Here is a 13,516-nt window from a genome sequence, read left to right on the forward strand (position 1 = left end):
TTTTTAACTTTAATACATATATATATATATATATTTGGTCCCTCAAATATACATAATTTGGATTTTGATTCATTCATTCAACAATTGAAACATTCATTAATCTTTACATTTTACCTTCCATATTTTTACTAAAAAATCCTTTTGAGTTTTGTATTTTTGAGCTATGACGAGTCTTTGACAAACATTGTCATTTCACAATATTATGCATAAAGTCGTTACCTTACTCAAACAACTTTCATTGTGTTAAAAAAATATTTTATACAAAAAATAACCCCAATACAAATATAGTTTCACACTTCTATGCATGGCACCCCTCTCTTCTCTCTCACTCTCTCACTTTTTGTTTGCTTTAAAATTATCATTTAATTCAATTCAAGGTTGCTTGCTTAAAAATTGGGAGAAAATTGAACCCTAGAAATCAAATATTAGGGGAAACTTGAACCTTTGATATCCCATGTTGCATCATTCAATTTCACGATTTTCATTATTGTCCGCTTTAATAAACTTGTTTTTATTAAAGTTGTTAAACTTGATCTTGATCTTTCAAAAGTTTTAACTTTCAAATATATTTTTTAATCCCCTAAAAAAATGTTTGTTAAATGTTAACTAGATAACTTGTCAATCAATTTAGAAGAACTAGAAAAGAAAGCTATAATCCTTTAATTTGGTTTGTTGATCAAGTAATTCCATTGCTTTCCACTCTCAACTAAATTTATTGTGTCATATAAGTTTCTTCTTACGGAGGAATTTACCATTACATATCAGTTCTCACATCATATTTTAATTTCATCCATGATATATTTTGACAAGAGGCTATTCATTTTGGGTAATTTCTTGGTAACCTTGTTACTATTTTTATGAGTTAAGAGCAAGTTCTTGAAAATGGGAAAAGAAACATCGTCTATTTTCTTCAAGGTTGTACTAACTTGTTTTTATGTGTTTTTGTTTCATTTGTTGTAAAATATAAATTGAGATTATTAAGATTGAGGTCGATGCCAACGCTCTTCAATCCTATCCTGAATAATATAATAGAGGTTCGTTTAGGGGTGGCAAAATGGATGGATTGGATGGATATGGATTTGGATCCTAATGGATGGACCAAAAAAATCCATTAATCCATTAAAATCCACCAATTTTTTTTTGAAAAAAAAAAACCATCCAATCCATCCATTAGGTTTTATGTCCATCCAATCCATCCATTATTAAATTTAAATGGATGGATTATCCATCCGATCCGTTTAATAAAATGTATTATTTATTTTTTAAATTTTTTAACATAATTCTTTAGTTAATTAATTGGTTTTTACTTAATTATTTTGTTAATAAATTGATGCAGAAAGTAATGACATTCCGAATTCCTTTTTTAATTAAGCCGATGCTTATTTTTGTATAAGCCCAAAACATATTTTTTTTAAAGTCCAAAGCTGAAAATAAAATAAATAAATAAAAGGTGGTGGTGCACCGGCGTTGACTACCGGACACCACCGGCGACCGACACGGGGCGGAGGACGGCGGCGATATTGCCAAAAATCCAGATTTTCCAGCGGTCCGCAGCGGAGCTCCGACGAGATCACGGTGGTGGATGATGGCTGTCCGGCGGAGCTCTGGTGGCTATGGATGTTGACATTCTGTTGACCTTTTTTTTTTAACGGGCTGATTTTTTTTAATTGAATGGGCTGATTCTTATGGGCCAAACATTTGAGGAAAGAATAAGATTATTTCTTTTTAGGCCCCCATAATTAAAAATATTGCTTGTTTTTATTTATTAACAAAATTAATTTAAATCATGTTTAAAATTAGTTCAAAATTTCTTAATTTTGATATAAATTGGGTATGACTTTTAAGAATTCCAGTTATATATTTTAGTTAGTATTTGTCGCAACCCCAATATTTTGGGTAAGATTCGTCAATGACCATATCATGTTTCTATCTTATTGTACATACCAAATGGACTCTAAAAAGTGTCTTTATTAGCCGGATATACACACTGATGTTTACAAAATGAGGTAAAAAAGTTTAGAAATGTTTTGATAAAAACAATTTATTTATGAAAATTTTCATGTAAAAAGAGACACGAAGAAATTCTCAAGCATATATGCAAGGATATATCGAGGTAGGTGGGGTTTAGCATGGGAATGGGAAGTTGTTTCCCATCATGGAAAAATTATTTTTTAACCATCAGATCATATGATGAGCATATCTTTATGATAGACCGCCCACACTAGATCGTTTCCGCAATCATATTCATCTTGTTCACATACCCCAAAAGGAAAAAGAAAAAAAAAATTACGGTACTGTGTTTCATCGTTTTCCAGTAACCAAGCTTCATCATCCCAAAAGGAAAACACATAATTATATTCTAGTAATCAAGCTTTGGCATTTCCATGGGGATTCTGCCTTCTTGTTTTCTTATTTTAGAAGGAAAATTTGATGAAAATGAAGATTCTTTTGAAGAACACATGAAGTGGGATTGATGTTGGTAGTGGGGACATGAAAGAGAGAGAATAAAAGATAGTGTAAAATTAATCTAGTGTTGAAGGAGTATGATAAGAAAGTGTTCTTTATTTAATTAAATGGATTAAATTTACTTTCCCATGGTGGGAAACAACTATTCATTCCCATTCTAAATGCCATCATCGAGGTAATGTCGAAGAGAATGAATTTGGTGCAACTCACTTTGTATAATGTCGACACCATTTAAACATGGTGTGAAGCATGAGGAGTAGCAGAAAAATACTTTTAAAGCTACGGTTAGCAGAAAGAAATGGATGTGGTGGAAGCTGTGTGATATTTGTTCTATCTGGAATCACATTCACGAATAATTATAAGAGGGGAATGTAATAACTTTATTTGTCTAGAACAAAATCTGATGTATTGGTTTAGGGTGAAGTATAAAATGAACCTATAAAAATATTGGTTTATGATGGATCAATTTTTTGTACCATTAGATCATATGAACCCATCAAATTTTATCATGGTCTATAAATACCAAATCTTACCCATCTTCTCTATAACTCTCATTTAATCTCTCTATTTTTTTTTTTGTCACATATATTTTTTTTCATTTAGCAATACAAGTAGTCTTTTTCTTCCCTCAAAAAAAAAAAGTAGTCTTTTTCTTACGGCACTTTGTATTGATTGAGTTTTTCAGTAATATATGAATTAATTTATTTTGTTTTGAAGGGATATGAATTAAATTTCTTAAAAAAATAAGTAACATGAATTAAATAAGTATTCAATTGATTTTTTTTTACGAAAAAAATCTAGTTGTTGTTGCTTATGTAATTAAATAACTTCTTTTTGAATTGTTGTTGTTGTTGTTCTTCTTCTTTCTTTAATATTTTTGTTTTTAATCTTATGGGTTTCTTATTTTTTGTTTTGTTTTTAAAATAAAATTGTATACTTAAATATTAATGAAAAAAAATCTGATACACGTAAAATAAATCTTAAAACTGAAATATTATAAAAAAAAACTGATAATAATTTATTTAATTGAAATGAAATATAAAAATTGAACAATAATGTTTTTATCTCTTTTTTTAAAAGGGTATTAGTAGTGTTCTCTATTTCTCACTAATGACCTGACTGAACCCACAACTATTTAAGTGTTGGCAGAATTTCTCATCGACTAAGTTGCGCTTCATATTTAAGTGTAGGCGGAGTTTCTTACCGGCTAAGTTGCGCTTCACTGTCTCAAATCAAACTACACATCATAGGTTAATACAATCCACATTTTTATGAATGAAAACTAATTATCCGTGTTTGACATGGATAAATTATACTTTTTATTTTATTTTTTAAAGGAATGGATCAATTATACTTGGGTAAAGATAAATATAGATCAATATAAATATGGATGTAAAGATAAATATAGATCGATATAAATATGGATAATTTATATAAAAGCAATGTGTTTAGTGGTTACCAAGAAAAGGAATAATTTCTTTTAAAAAAAAAAAGGAATAATTTATTTTTTACGGTCAATCAAAACTTAATTTTATTATTAAATTATTAATTAAATTAATTACCTGAAACATATATTGACTAAAATAATTTTTTTGGTCGAACTTTGACTGAAATAATTTAAAATACTGAAATAAAATTGGACTATCATAATTTTGTTTTATCTCAGCTCGTATTTGTTATACTCGGCCCACTTCGTTGTCTACCCGGTCATGTTTACTATCAACTTTGTCATATAACTCGTCACATTTACTATTAACTCGGTAAAACTTCTTAAAACCTCGAACGAGACATCGACTAGATGATAGTCGAGCGATATCGTAGTTAAAATATCCATCCACGATAAAGAAAAGGGAAAATATTTTTACAGGAAAGCGTATACAGAATAAATTTATACAAAAATATTTTTACCATAAAATATTTATCGAATATGTTTATTGAAAAATATTTATTTACAGAAAAGGAATAAAAAAATTACGAGACTCAATAAAATATGAGAGAATTATTAAAAACATGGTGATTAGACCAAAAGCAGGCCGCTCTAACAAGAGTATGAACAATCATGTCTCTTGCCGTCAAATAAATTTCACCTCAAAGTTGGAATGTAAAGATAATATAGAAATCGCAGAATAAACTTTCCTTCGAAGTTGGAATGAAAAGAAAATATAAAAATAATATATGAAGCTATAATTACATTAAATTTGGAGGCTTCTTATCTGCGGGATGAGATACGATCAACCAAAGTAAACAAATCTATCTCAAAAACCATATGCATCCATCCTTTATTCGTAGCTAAAAGAAGGCCTTATATAAGTGTTATAACTTCCTTCAACAAAATAATAAGTGACATAACTTCTCCTTCAAGAAAAGTCGTATGAGAGATAGACTAGAAAATTTAAGCCGTTAAAAATTCTTCAACCTCATCGTGCACACAACATCCAACTGATGTAAGATTTATAGAATCATGGAATGTCGCGTCGGCATTGCACTTCTATCCTATGACATGCTTCTCCCACCTAACTCTGGATCTATTGACCAGAGTCGTACCTCTTCGCAAACCAGGAACCGTCTTTACCACATTCCATTACCGTCAATTATTTAATGTTTGTCGTCCAATGCTCAACGACGATGTCCAAACCTCGTTCGACAGAAAACCGTTACGCGTCGCCGAAACATGCCATATCGAAATGCCGGCCCCGCCGTATCTAGACAGTTCTTGGTGTGAATTAACTTTTATTTACGGTAATTAAGTATGGATGATATTTTGTGAGAAAATAACGCAGCTTTCTCTCTCCGTATCTTTCTGTATTATTTTTTTAGTTTAGATCAAAAACGCTTTCCTATATATATTATTATGCTGGTCTTCTTCATTTCAAATAACTATCAATCAAACAACCCTATTTTTCGTTTATGCTCTGCAAGTACTACCTCGACCCTACTGCGGGTAAGTTTCATCCCCCATCAAACAACATTCTTCTCTATGTTATGTTTTTAGCTTTTTTCAATTCAACAACGTTATTAGCACTCATTAATTAATACCAGTTTTGTTTCTCTGAATATTTATTTATAGTTTCAAGTTTTTGTTCAATGGAGTTCAAATTCCGTGCTATCGATAACATCAATCCATCAACCATGCAGCCTTCTCATCCCACCGTCACATATCTCCCTGACCGATCTCTTCCAAGTAATTCAATCTGAAAATCCTTTTTCTCCTTTTCTTTTCCCATTAATTCTGATATTTATTTATTATTGCTGTTGTTATGATGATGATGATCAGTGGACGGTGGTTTTGCTGGCTTCCGAGCACCATTGGCCACCAACGAGGCGGCATTACGACGAGAGATGGAGAAGGAACAAATCCGGCGGGATATGTTGCGGCGGATAGAGTTGGAGGATGAAGTGAGGAGGGAGCTTGCAATGGAGGGGGCGTTTGGAACTATGCAGAAGCCTCTCAATTCTGTGTGGTCAAATTCTACACCGATGATGATGATGAACCCTGTTGCTGTTGATGCTTCACAACCACCTGAAATCAAACATTTTCCACAGACCAGTGACAAGGACAAAGTTATTCTATTGGTCAGTTTCGTAACTTTTTCTATTCTCTTCTCTTGTCTGTGTAACTGTACTTTGTTAACACCGTTATAAAATAAAATTCACCCGTTTTAAATTCATCTTTTTAATGTTCAACATCTTAATAATTTTATTTTTTTTAAGATATGTTTTACATGACTTAGAGACTTGATTGAATCGAGGATGTGATAGTTTAAAAACTAAATTAACAATTTATTTTCTTGAATTCTATCATTTTTGTCCTTTTTTACATTTTAGTCGTTTGATTTGATTTGAAAAACCGGAAATTTAATCTTTTTACTCTTACTCTCTTGTCAAAAATAAAATAAAATAATACTTTTAAATTATTTCAATCGAGTTAGTGCATGTTTGGTATCATAGTAGAATCACGGTGACACGGTGATTTTACCAAACACGACATATTGATACCAAACAAACAATTATTACTCATTCAATTACCATTCTATCTCCTATTTTTAAAAACCAATGAACTAATTTAGTGGATTGATAATAATTTAAAAATTATTTATAATATGTTTATCGTTTATGGACTAAATGAGAGATGATGATAATTTAAAGATTAAATTGAAGATTTAACATATAAATTGTCATGGTTGATTCTCTTGTGCTAAAGAACCAAGCATATTGTTCATTATTATTATATTAGTTGCTTGTATTGTTGAATCAGACCATTCAAAGGCCTTCTCTTCAAGTTTTGATATCTTGCATGCATAAATGTTATTTGAACATCAATTTAGAGCAAGCAAATTTACAAGTTTTGATATTTCTCTTCAAAGATTAATGCATTTTACACACATGTTTAACACACTTAAATGAGCGGTTAATGTGTATATCAACCATAAGCTGAATTTAATTAACTATAATGTTAAGCATTATTAACCATGATTCAATGTGTTCTAACTATGTAGATTTAAACATTTGAAAATCAAGGTTAATCGTGTTTAAAATTATAGTTGATAAAGTTCATTAGATGGTTAATAAGTTGCAATACTTGATATATCTATTAACTAAATCTAACACTTCATTAACCATGTTTGTGAATTGTTTTAACCATTTAAAAAGTTGTTGAATTTTATTATCTCAAATTTGATGTTCTTATAACGTTTATGATGTGCATTAACTAGATATTGTTAATGTATTTTCACTATTATTTTTTGTTTGGTTTAAATATGTATTTGATTCTATAAATATATCTTTTTTTATTTTTAATCTCTTTAAAAATGTTTTTATGCTTTTGGCCTTGCAAATATACCATGTTTTAGTTATGTGTTGTTATGCTTTAGCCCTTCAAATTTAACTATATAGGAATTGGTCATTGTATTATGTAGAATATTTGATTTTGATCATTTTAATATGATTGTGATAAAGGACTATAATAAATATTACAACATATTGCAATGACCAATTTATATATGAATAAATTTTGCAGGAATTAAAACAAAACGACCATGAATAAAAGTAAAACAGATGTATTTGCAAAGTCTAAAATCAAAAAAACACTTGTAAAGGAACTAAAAACAAAAGATAATATATTTGCATGGGTAGATGAATATTTGGGAGTAAACCGTTAAATTGGTCCATATCTTTGTAAATCATTCTCAATTTAGTCCCCGACTTTATTAATATTTCAAACTAATCTATGTTTATGTCAAAAGTTTCTATATGTTTATGTCAAAAGTTTCTCAATTAGATCCTTGTCTTAATGTTTTTGTCACATAACGAGGGACCTAATCGAGACACTTTTGACAAAGACAGATATTAGTTTGAAATATTAATAGAGTTTGAGATTAATTTAAGAGTGGCCTACAAAGACAAAGACAGAGAGCAATTTAATAATTTAATCAAGTGTATGGTGTAAAAAAAAATAGAGAGAGGAGACGATGCTTCAGCTCCAATCTAAGGTATAAAAGACCTTAGCACTTGAATAACTAAGGTGAATGCCTTAAACAAGGAAGGCTACTTGTATTTGGTCTCGTTCAAGCATGTTTATAAAATCAAATATATTACATTTGGTTTCTTTTCCTGTGCTGTTTTATGCGGTAGAACAATGAACTAGTAGTGGAAGTGACCAAAGTTCGTGCCTAGACTACATTTAGTTCAATCTCAAATAGTGGAATGCATGAAGTCTTCATGTATACATTGAGCACCTTATTTCACATCATCATTCAATAACTTGTATTTTACGACTAGCAAGAAGAACAAACATACTAACTCAAGCATATGTTTAAATTTCATTAGTTTCAATTTGTACATTTTTTTTTAGATAAATTTGAAAAGTGAACTTTGTTGTGTAAGTAGATCAACGATGGTATTGAAATCATTTGTAGGCTACTCCTCGGATCCCTGTGCAATTAAGATAACGTGATAGTAAAATTTGAAATGTTGTGTATTTGAATATGTAGTGAATGTTGAAGTTTAACATATGATGTTTTATTTGAGTATCCCAATTTGCAGGCTAAGCCAGACCCCGATCTCTATGGTGCAAAGCGAAAAGCATTGACACTTGATGCTCCTAATGATGATCCTTATGCAATTGGTATGAAGAAAAAACCAAAGGAAGAGTGGAGTTGTGAACTGTGCCAAATTAAAGCCACGAGTGAGAGTGGCTTGAATGCTCATCTGAATGGTAAGAAGCACAAGGCCAAGGAAGCAGGACAAAAAAGGAAGATTGACAAGTGCAGCAGGAAAAGTCAAAAAACCGCTGAAAAGATTACTGATACAGTTGTTGTAGAAACAGATCAACAAGCTCCTCAACCTTGCTTAGCCTTGGAAGTCATGGATGAGACTATGGTTGATAAGGGTCTCACAGAATCTAAAAAAGAGGAGCAGCTTGTGGAGACGATGGTTGATAATGGTGTTACCAAATCCAATAATGAGAAGCTTGTGGAGATGATGGCTGATAATGGTGTAAGTATAACAACATCCAAAAATGAGAAGAATCCTGTGGAGATGAAGGCTGATAAGAATGTAACAGAATCTAAAATTGAGGAGCAGCTTGTTGAGATGGTTGCTGATAATGGTGTAAGTATAACAACATCCGAAAATGAGAAGAAGCTTGTGGAGATGAATGCTGATAAGGATATAACAGAATCTAAAATTGAGGAGCAGCTTGTGGAGAAAAGCCAAAAGATAGGTTTTTCCGAGTGTAGAAGTGACGCTGCAACCGATGAAGCATGGAAGGAAAGTGCATTGGCAAAGAGGAGGAAGGTTGGACGTTTATGGTGTGAGCATTGTCAAATTGGCGCTTTCTCACAAGCTGTGATGGAAGACCATATGAAAGGGAAAAAACACCTAAAGAATATGAAGAAACTCCATCAAAATAATGCAAGTCCTACATCAACATCCTCTATATCACAAAAAACACATTTGTTGATCAATGATACAGATGATGTTAACAAAGAAACAGACCAAGTAATGACACTTGTAGGGAAAGGAGAACCAATACTAAAGATGGAAAATAATTTTTGAAATTCAGATGAAGTACATTACTGGCTGAATCAAGAAGAATTTGAACCTATGAAGGACTATGAGTACATGCAAGAAGAGTTTGAACCTATGAAGGACTATGAGTACATGCAAGGTGTTATGTTGACTTTTATCAACTTCATATCTATGAAGTTTATTTACAAACATTTTTAATGTGTTTTATCATTGATTATTGATGTAATAGATCCTTACATTACGACTTATTTGACCCGGTGTTTCTGAACTTACTAGGTTATATCTTTCATAACATGACATATTTCGCTTATCAACATATCGTAGTTTGTTTTCAATCGTTAACTAACTTGTCGATGTAATGCAGCTTAGGCATGGTTTGGTTCTTTCTCAGTTAGACATGCTCATTAGTCATTGATCTAATTTGCCTGTGCAAGCAATGGATGATTTTCTTGAAGAGCTATGCTTGTATATGTGCTTGCCTTATCGAGGCCAATATGCTCTGTTGTGATATTTTTTATATACAAGATATAAAACGAACATTAGTGTTTTGTGGCTTGAGGAGCCAAGAAACTACTCAAATCAATCACATATTGATAGTGAATATACTGAATACGCTTTTTTGGGGAGTTAAATCATTTAGATAAGTTGGATTAGAGTTAATGTTGACAAAATATCATTTCCAACTCACAAATTCACCACCAACTATGTTATTGGTTGGTCACGTTTATAAGAGATTTCTTAGCAGCTTCCGCAAATTCCTAGTAGACTTCAACTACCACTACTAGACCAGATTCTGGTCAAGATTATTTTCCTCTACCTACTAGATTTTTGACAAATGGCGGGCAAATAAGACACATTAATAGTACACAATGGTGCCCCGCTATAACGGAGAATCTTATGTTATACACAAATTAAATAATAAATAAACAATAATACGTGCATACCAATGGGATATATATCAAACCAAACCTTCAAAATCAAAGGACACCATCGCCTAAGGGCACCACCATCTTAAGTTCTTAACCACAAAACCCAAATATAATTTGGGTGACTTTTTGCAAAGCTAAAACATAAATGAAAAATAAAGAAACTATTTGAAGAGAAAAGATATGATTTCAAGGGTTAAATTCTCCATTCCATCTAATATTATATATATTGAACATATGATGACATGATTCTATAGGGAAGTATATTTTATCTTTACAAGATGAAAACATAAAACTAGAATGGTTTTGTTGAAGGTAAAAATCTGCTACCATATTATATGGCGGAAGGCTACGCATTCCAAATTGGCCGGAGTTAAGCCAAACTGTACTACTTATATGATCAAACCCTTAATGCCACTTGGTCTTGCCATGTAATCTTCCTTTTCCCCGCCCTACTTGATCCTTCTCCAATGTTTCTACAAACTGAAAGCTTGATATCATTGATCTGCTCTTCATTCACAACTCTTTGTGCATTCTTCTTTTGTTCTTCAATCCACATGGACTGATTATCTCCCTCCAATTCCTCCTCTTCTCTCTGTGGATCAACAAAATCGATGAAAACTATTAAGGGTATGTTTAAAATGACTTATTGGAGTTTATCTACCGGTATAAACACTTGTAAAACTGTTTGACAAAACGTCTGGAAACAACATACGACTCATAAGTTACTTTCAACTTATTTTATAAGCTCTCTGTGATAGCTTATGAAAACAACATATGAAAATAGTTTGACTTTATTTCATCTTGTTATAGAAATAGCTTTTACATAAGCACTTGCATATGATGTGTACTTAATTAAGTTGTTTATCCAAATAGGGCCCAAGTCTACTAGATTCAAAAAACACAAAAAAGGAGTTATTATGCAAACACAGCATGTGAAATGATATTAATATTAATTACCGAAATCTGGTTCAAATCGAAGAACGGAGTTACACTCTTCTTGGCGGCTTCCTTTCCACTTTGAACCCTATCTTTGTGGTTGGAGTCAAGCACAGGAGCAGCAGAACTATGAAAAGAAGCGTCTTTTTTATTCAAGCTCCTACCGTTCTGGTTCAAGTCAAACACATGGCTAGTTTTCTGCAGTGTGTCTTCTACAGCTCGTCCATTGAAAACTCTTTCTTTTGGGTTCAATTTAGAAGCGGCATGAGGTCGCAAAGTAGATTCCTTTCTATTGTAATTCCTTCCCTTTGCAATCTTAGGCTCTTTGATTTTGAGCTTCTGAGGCTTTAAAACTTCTTGATTAGGTTGAGGCTTTGGAAGAGGATGTTTAAGCAAGTACTTGTAACGTTGCCTTAAAAATCTGTAGAAGAGTGGCACAGATATAAGCTCTATGTGTAATATATAAACTGCAAACTACGAAAAATAAAAACCAATAGGAATCATGAGACATTACCGAACTTCAGCCGATAGTATCAACTTTTTCTGCTTAACAGCCTCCAATTTCCTTCTCATGGCTTCTGTTTCCTGAAGAACATAATATAAATATTATTATCCTGAAATCTTCTACAACCAACTCAAAGCAGTTAATTAACACTTGATTAGTATTTAATTGTTAAATTCAGAACTTAATAGGTTTAAAAACTCCATGGTAAACATGATATCCGATAAAAACTTCAAAGCTAAGCAAAGTGAAGGCTCCAAAACTTGATAACAATTGTAAACAATAATCTGACAAAAAAAAAACACTGCTATGTGACTGTTATTTCATGGCTATTGCAACATAGTACTCAGGAATTCAACAGAAAAGTATGAAATATGTTGATTTATCAGATACAGAAATTCAACAAAGATGAACATAAGAATACACAGTTTCATCAGATCGGAGGTTTAATTGAAACAATTATCAAACAACAACAGCAAAACACAAGATCCCCTTTATTGTTTTCTCCAACAAACCCTTAATTTTCACAAAAACAGAGCATAAAAACATAAGATCCCAATTTTCGTTTGCTTCAGCAAACCCTAAATTTTCAATCAAAGACATGGAAGAAAAAGCCAGATCTGTGACAACACATATCATAAAAATTCAATCTTTGAATAAATCAGGTAAAAGGGTTACCTTGTTCAAATCTTCATAGTCTTGCAAGAGACTCTGATGCCTCATCATGGATCTATGATCCATGTAAACATCAGGTGGAGGGTTCATGGAAGCAGAAACACCCTTCATCTTCTTCATCATATCAAAGAAGAAAAGAGAAACAGAAAACTATGGAGGTAGAAGATAGAGAGAAGGAAGAGGAAGAGGAAGAGAAAGAGAGAGAAATAGAGAGAGAATAAGAAAAGAAAAGAATAATAAAGGAAGAGAGAAAAGAAAGAAAGGGTTAAGAAGGTTCTCGGTTTCTTTGTTTCTGTGAAACTCTGACCAAGAGAAAGAAACCGAAAAAGCCCACATAACTCGGTGAAAAATGAAAGAGCAGTGATGAAGATGGGATTTTTTGGGGTCTTGCAGAAGGGTAAAACGGGGAACATTATTTGTTTGGTTGGAGGACAATTGAACACATCTAATCTAATCTAACATAACATTGTTTCTTTTTTGTTTTTCTTTCTTCAAACATAAATTTTGGTCCAGCTGGGCCATTGATGAGAGAGAAAGAGTGGTGTGGACTCTTTGATTTTATTTTTTTGATGGAGAACAAAAAAATAAAAAGGATTGTTGCGTGGAGTTTCCATGTTTCTTCTTTGTTGTTGTTGGCGTCTGTGTAAGAGAGAGAAATAATGGAATGGGTCAGAGTGATAGAAAAAGAAAGAATGGGTTTTTATTGTATTTGATTTTGAATTGAAGAATAGTATAGAATAGATACATAGATAATAGATTAGGGGCTGGAAAAAGAAAATATATATATATATATAAAAAGGTGATAAATGAATGAGATGGGAATGGGATATTGATGATGCTGTTTTTCTCTCCACCATCATATGATATGCTGTAGCAGTTGTTGGTTACAACCATATTTTTAGGCTTTAGGGATTGGTTTTTGTTTGTTTCTTTTGGGGTTGGTTGTGTTTGTGATTTGTGAATGTGAACTCACTCTCTC

General features: G+C 31.9%; 2 protein-coding genes across 2 annotated transcripts; one reads left to right on the plus strand and one right to left on the minus strand.

The window, feature by feature from the left end:
* Positions 1–5,329: 5,329 nt before the first annotated feature.
* On the plus strand, positions 5,330–9,820 carry LOC11441074 (uncharacterized). The gene is made up of 4 exons (XM_003610254.4): positions 5,330–5,407; positions 5,534–5,647; positions 5,741–6,039; positions 8,509–9,820. The coding sequence occupies exons 1-4, from the start codon at positions 5,374–5,376 to the stop codon at positions 9,520–9,522; spliced, it is 1,461 nt and encodes a 486-aa protein (XP_003610302.3). The 5' UTR covers positions 5,330–5,373; the 3' UTR covers positions 9,523–9,820.
* A 768-nt stretch (positions 9,821–10,588) lies between these two features.
* LOC11438626 (uncharacterized) lies at positions 10,589–13,516 on the minus strand. The gene is made up of 4 exons (XM_003610255.4): positions 12,541–13,516; positions 11,875–11,945; positions 11,382–11,781; positions 10,589–11,016 (listed from the first exon to the last, which is right to left on the minus strand). Exons 1-4 carry the CDS (start codon positions 12,658–12,660, stop codon positions 10,822–10,824), a joined length of 786 nt encoding a protein of 261 aa, XP_003610303.2. The 5' UTR covers positions 12,661–13,516; the 3' UTR covers positions 10,589–10,821.

The sequence above is a fragment of the Medicago truncatula genome, chromosome 4 (assembly GCF_003473485.1).
Source record: "Medicago truncatula cultivar Jemalong A17 chromosome 4, MtrunA17r5.0-ANR, whole genome shotgun sequence".
Classification (NCBI taxonomy): domain Eukaryota; kingdom Viridiplantae; phylum Streptophyta; class Magnoliopsida; order Fabales; family Fabaceae; genus Medicago; species Medicago truncatula.